Below are 6,015 nucleotides of genomic sequence, written 5' to 3' on the forward strand. Positions count from 1 at the left end.
AACAAGCCATGGCAAACTGAAAACCAGCAACTGCAGACATTCTCAAGGTGTCTTCCCTTTTCCCGCCCTTCGTGGCCCCACCATGAGCAGTCGGCCCAGAGCTGCCCCGGACAGTGCCGGACCTCCTGCATCTGCCGCCTCGCTCAGACACTTCCACTTGTCATTAAAGTCGAGAAACTCCCTGGAAGAAAAGATCCGTTTCACCCCTGAATGCCACTTTGAGGTGCTCCTGAATTCCCAGGGGACATTTGCCTCACTGGGATAATGGGACCTTGCTGTACAGCAGAGACAGAGTCACCAGACCCCCAAAAGCAGAGTTTCAGGGCAAGTGACATGCTGGGCCTTCTTGCCTGGTTTCCTGGTTTGGAAAATCATCACTTGCTATTTTTCATAAAGAGAACATGGATCCCAGAAGAGATAGGTTAGCAGGGACTGCCCCCCACCCCCAAAGCCAACAGCTATCAGCCCAGGTACGTGATTCCCAGGCCCCCACTACATCTCAGGGATCACAGCATACACCCAGCCATACCCTCGCCCAGCCTCTCAAGTCTCATTTCTCTTATCTTCCTCTCCCGGAACTCCCCTGTCGTGTCCGAGGTCCACCCCTGAGCCCTCCCCCAGGTCTCTACAGCATCTCAGTGGGTGAGATGCAGCCCACCCCGGGGGGCCGATGCCTGCCCACCCTCCCTCTCATCTCAAGTGTGCCATGGGCTCTCTTGGCCCGGTCTCATCTTGCAGAGGACCATGTCATATGTGGAACCAGGTGGAAGTGCTCACGGGAGCTGACACTGCAGCAAAGAGCGGCTGCGGGCAGCCCCGTGGCTGAGCAGCTTCACCCTAAGTTCAGCTCAGCTGGAAGCTGGGGGCTCTGGCAGTTCCGAAGGGATCAAAGAACAAGGCTGAGCTGGGAGAGGAGCGCGAAGGAACTTCAGAGGACGGGCGGGACAAGGGAGGCTCCAGGGCAGTGTTCTGCTGTTCCGGAGGCCGACTCTGAGTCAGCTCGGCCTATGAACCTTCGTGAGGTCAATCCTGCCAGATCGCCATTCACGGGGATGTCGGGCCCAAGAACCATAAAAGGACAGAGGCCAAGCCAAGCCCATTTGTCATTCTCTGCCCTCCGTAAAAGGAGGGTTCTGGCCTTGGCCTTCCTAGCAGTCACCTAAGTGTGGCGAGGAAGGGCCTCGGAGATTTCAGCCCTGCTGGTCTGCTGCACAACCAGAGAGGGCTAGGCACGCCTCCCTGTCAAGTCACGGAGGTCTCAGAAATGCACGTCCTTAATCTCCTCAGTAACATGTCCCCAGACGGGCAGAGTTCCAGCAGGTGGGGGGTGGGGGCTGGTTTTGTGTCTATCCACAGTTATCTTGCCTGCCAACAGCTCGAGGCAGGTCACACACAGTTGGTCAGATACATTAAGTGCCTTCCTGCAACTGAATATCGCACCAGGAAAATTCACACTGAGTACCGACTATCCATGCTAGGACAAACACGAAAACCATGCGGAGATACTAGCGTGGGCTGCCTGGAGCCCAGCTGAGCTGAGGGTCACAAGCAAGTGTCTCCAACTCTGGGTAAAAAGAGGAAAAAGGACTTACCTCCTCTACAGACACAGGTAGGATGACTCGACTGCAAGAGAAGGGAAACAGAGGGTCAGCCTGGGGCTCTGAAAGCATCGTCCTGGAACAGCACTGAATGTGTTGCTGCCTGTGACGCTGCACTCACTCTTAGAACCCCAGCAGAGAACGGCCTCCTGAGTGCTTCAGGCAGGACCCTTGGTCCCTTCTGGCACCCCATTCAGAGCCCTGCGATTCAGCACACACCCATCCCCTCACCAGGTACTTCCTAGGCCCCTGGCTCATGTTTGGATCTGTCTTCTCCTCCCTCTCCCCGACAAATACCTTCCCAAACAAGACTTGCTGATGAGTCTCCCTCTCTCTGTTAACACAGGAGTGTAACACAAGAGGACCCATTCCTGTACACTCCGAAGCCAAGACGGGGATTCAGGCCCAAACAAGCAGGCCCTGGAGACTGACATCTCTGGGGACCCCACCTCCCAAAAGCAGCCCTCAACATGAAAAGTCAGGCAGGGGCCAAGTTCCTTGGAGCATTAATCACCCTAAGAGCACGTGCCAACCATCTCAGGGCCAGCTATTACATGCCACTACCACAAAGCCACCAAGAGACGACACCTAACTCGTGTTCTGACCTCCAGAAGCTGTCCAAAGGCACCCAACCCATCAGTTTCTTTTCCTTCTTCTCCATTTCCATGGCGACCGATTTTGCTGGGGGAACCGCCAGTCAGTCACCTGACGGAGAAGCCATGACCAGCAAAGCCCCAGACCGGTCAGAACTCCACACACACGGAGAAATGCGAGGGCCAGGGCCCTGCTCAGGGTGGCTTGCATTTGTAACGCAGAGCAGTGGCCAGCCCCCAGCTCAGAGCCCTGGGGTCTGAGAGTTGAGACAAAAACGCTTGGCTGTATTCCTACCAATCAAGCCAGCTCCCAAGCTCAGATTCTCTATTCCCAGACCCTAGCTGGGAGCCCCTGGAGCCTCCTGCATCTTGCGTGCTCCACTCTCCTTCCTGGGCCAGTCGGGACCCTTGCTCCAGGCTGGTAAATAGCCTGCTCACTATTCTCTAGTCCCGCAAAGGTCCTCAGACAGCAAGAGGCACCCGGAGGGGTCTGAGAAAAACACCTCAGTCAAGGCAAGGCACGGAGCAGGAAAGTAGCAGGAAAAATAACATGGGTTCCAAGTCTTTACTGCCGGCTAACTCTCCTCCTCTAGGATGACTCAAATAATGTAAACCCTGCAGGTTTTTGGAAGCTGCCCCTAACGCTCTCCTCCCATCAGGGAGAGCTGACAGCGCAGAGAAATACTTCCAAAGTGGAGGCCACAATTTTTGCACCCTCAGAAGAAACTTCCTAGAAAACAATACACCTTTTATCTTCAAGAACAATGGTAAAAAAAAAAAAAATCACATCCAAGAATTTGCAGAAATCAAATCAAGGAGAATTCTGCGAGAGGAAGTGTTGGGCAACCTTCAGACCCTGGGTGGGCACTGAATCTCCACCCGAAAGAGACTTGCATCAGTCAGTTCCTGACAGGATGCTCTAACGCTGTGACAGGACAGCAGCACACCCAGATGCTGCTCCCTGGCTCCCTGGAAGCAAAACCACTTTAGCAGCAATAGGGTGCAACTGCAAAGGATGGGGCCACTGAGGCTGTGTGGGGCTGGGACTGGAGCCTCGCTCACTTCAGTGTGACCTTCACTCGGAGTCTCTCCAGAGCTGCAGCGCTGCAGCCACAGCCAAGCGTCTCCGATGCCCCCCTCTGGGCACCCTCCACCCAGGGATGTGCGAGCGCGCGCGCGCACGCACACACACACACACACACACACACACGCGCGCCCGAACACACTCAGGGCACAAGTTGAGCAGGAAGGAAATGCAGATGCCAAGCAGGCTCTGCATCCCTGGCACCTTGGACCTTTCCCTGGCGGGCTTCAAGGGGAGGAGAACAAAGACTGGGAGGGGAGGCTCTCTCTTCAAAACTCGCTCAGATCTCTTCTGAAGGTTCCTTCCCTTCCCTGCCTGACCATTTGCACAAAAACTACAGGTTTCTACAGATGCTAGGATTCAACTGGGAATAGACAAAAGAATCAGGACAGTGTGAAAAGTCTGTCATCTGGACAGTTCAGATTAAAATTCAAAGTGCACCCGACCCTCCTCTTGCTGGCTTCCCAAGCAAGATTCTTCCTTCTCACCACACAAAACTGCACTCTGGCTGAATCAGCATCAGATTAGATGTCAAGTAACAGAGTGGAGGGACTTCGAAATAAAGTTCTTCAGATGAGGTGTCAAGCTGCGATGACACCTGGGTCTCTTCCCTTTGCTATCCAAAACTCCACACTATGTCCTAAACGTCCTAAACACCTCCAAGGAGCAGGCCAGCTAGAACGGGGCAAAGTCCTTTCACTGACAAAATGGAAACAGCTCTCAGCACACCTGCCTGGCTACCAAGTGAGGTCCACCAGTTGCTCTCTACCCCGACATCCCCACTTCCGGACACCTCCCACTTCCTGACTTCGTGGGCTTCTGGCTCAATGCTGTCCACTTGTCCTCCCCTCCAGGAAGTATGGTTTCCCTGAAAGTTCTACACGTGTACATCCAATCTCCCCTCTTCCCCCATCCCCCTGTCCCCAGTCTCTCCTCTTGGAAGAAGGGAAAAAGAAAAGTCATAAGATGTTTACTTGGAACCATGAGCTTCTGGAACAGATCACCTCATATTTGAAAGATGTAGCAATCCAGACACCCCGACCTGTCATCCAGTCCCCTGGATTTCACAAGCAAGCCCATCTCCCTGCAACTCCTACCAGAAGGCACTCATGCCCCCCACCCTACCCACCCTCACTACTCAGAAACTCCGTCACTCTTCACTGGTTTTCCTCAGTCAATGGCTTGATGACAAACACCAATTCGTCACAGCAATTTCCCCATCTCTTTGTACCAAGACTAAGAACCCTCCAGAGACAGGCTGTCCCTGCCTGCCCCCCACCCCTCCCCAATTCTAACAACATGTACATTTACTCACAATCATACTTTTTCCAAACTGTCTTCCTCCCTAACACCCTGGCCCTCTCCATCATCATAATCCTCTCACTTTAGCCCCTGCCCAATATTTTCTGAATTCCTCACCCTAGTGTCCCTAAGTCCCAAGCAATCATCCTTTTTCCTTGAATATGAAGACACATGTCACACGGCCAGTCCCCTGCTATCTCCTCATACCCTTCCCCTGTCACTCAGCCTGGCCGGGACTCCCTAGTCCATTTCCTGTGTCTGCTTAACACAGTCCTTGCCCTGATGCCTAAGGCAACACTCCTCACACCCCAGGTGGCCCTCCACACTCCACCCATCATCTCAACTCCATTCCAGAAGCTGTCTTACCTGATCTCCCAGTGCCCCTTGGCAGTATTCCGGACCAAACCCCCCTCCCCAACCCCGGCCCTGTCTGCCCTTGTCTAACTGTTCCTGGGCCACTCGGACAAGTCCTCCCTCTCCCGGGGGTCCTCTCTGCCACTCCTGCAGCTCTGGCTGGCCCCTTCCTCCCTCAGCCTCCACTCCAGGGCCACCCCACGTCTCATCCAGCGCTCTCGCTTCCTCCTCATGCCCTGTCCCGCTCTCACTGTCCCCTTGACCTCATCCCAGGCCTGCCTGGCCCTCTTTGTCCCCTCAGCCTCTCCTCAGGCCTACTCGGTCCTCGCTGCCCCTTGGGCCCCACCTCAGGTGCTGTATGCCTCCCTCTCTACCCCCGTTCGGCCCACCTCCGGCCCTGTCCGGCCCTGGCTGTCCCCTCAGCTCCTGCTGGGCCGCCCAATAACCCATCCAGCGCTCTCCATGCCGTCGGGCCCCGTCCGGCCGCAGCATCCCCTCCGCCAGGCCATCAACCTCCCTGGTGGTCATCCTCGACTCTCCCTCCCTCCTCGCTTCCGCACGGCCGGCTGGACACTCACTACTCCTTGAGCAGCACCATGTCGCTTCGCGACTCGGCGGCTGCCTGCTGCCCGTCCAGCCGCCCGCCCGCTTCCTGACGGCCGCTCTCCCCGTGGCCCGGCCCGGCCCGGCTGCCTGTGCGCCTTCGTCGTGCTCTGCTCTGTCCCCACCGCTCTTGCTGCGGTCGCCGCGCCGGCTCCTGCCGCCCCGGCCTCGCCGCCTCCCGCGCCGCTGCCGACGCCGCCCGGAGCTCCGGTTCCGCAGCGCCGCGCGGGGGCGGGGCGTCTCTGCGGCAACCAGAGCGTCACGCGCCGCGCTGCGCGCTGACCTCAGCGCGGAGGCGGAGCCTTCTCGGGCCCGCCCCCTCCCGTCCTTAAGTGGGCCGCCGAGGCGGCCTGCGCGTCCCGGGTGGGACCGCGCGTAAGCAAGACCCGAGCAGTAGGCGGCGCCGACACCCAGGTGTCCCGCAGGGTCCTAGGGTGACTGTTCATCTGCAGGCGGAACAGATGCCACTGTGCGGTTGGGC

The 6,015-nt window shown here is 56.9% G+C and overlaps 1 protein-coding gene across 1 annotated transcript in view; it reads right to left on the reverse strand.

Moving 5' to 3' along the window:
* The window catches only part of PITPNA (phosphatidylinositol transfer protein alpha), a 35,548-nt gene extending 29,814 nt beyond the window's left edge, over positions 1-5,734 (reverse strand). Inside the window, exons 1-2 of the mRNA XM_052657711.1 lie at positions 5,510-5,734; positions 1,593-1,623 (exon numbers count right to left, since the gene is read on the reverse strand). Of these exons, the coding sequence (XP_052513671.1) occupies positions 1,593-1,623; positions 5,510-5,529 (51 nt within the window). The 5' untranslated portion in view covers positions 5,530-5,734. The remainder of the gene's footprint in view (positions 1-1,592; positions 1,624-5,509) is intronic.
* Between the last annotated feature and the right edge of the window lie 281 nt (positions 5,735-6,015).

Source organism: Budorcas taxicolor, chromosome 19, assembly GCF_023091745.1.
Source record: "Budorcas taxicolor isolate Tak-1 chromosome 19, Takin1.1, whole genome shotgun sequence".
NCBI lineage: Eukaryota > Metazoa > Chordata > Mammalia > Artiodactyla > Bovidae > Budorcas > Budorcas taxicolor.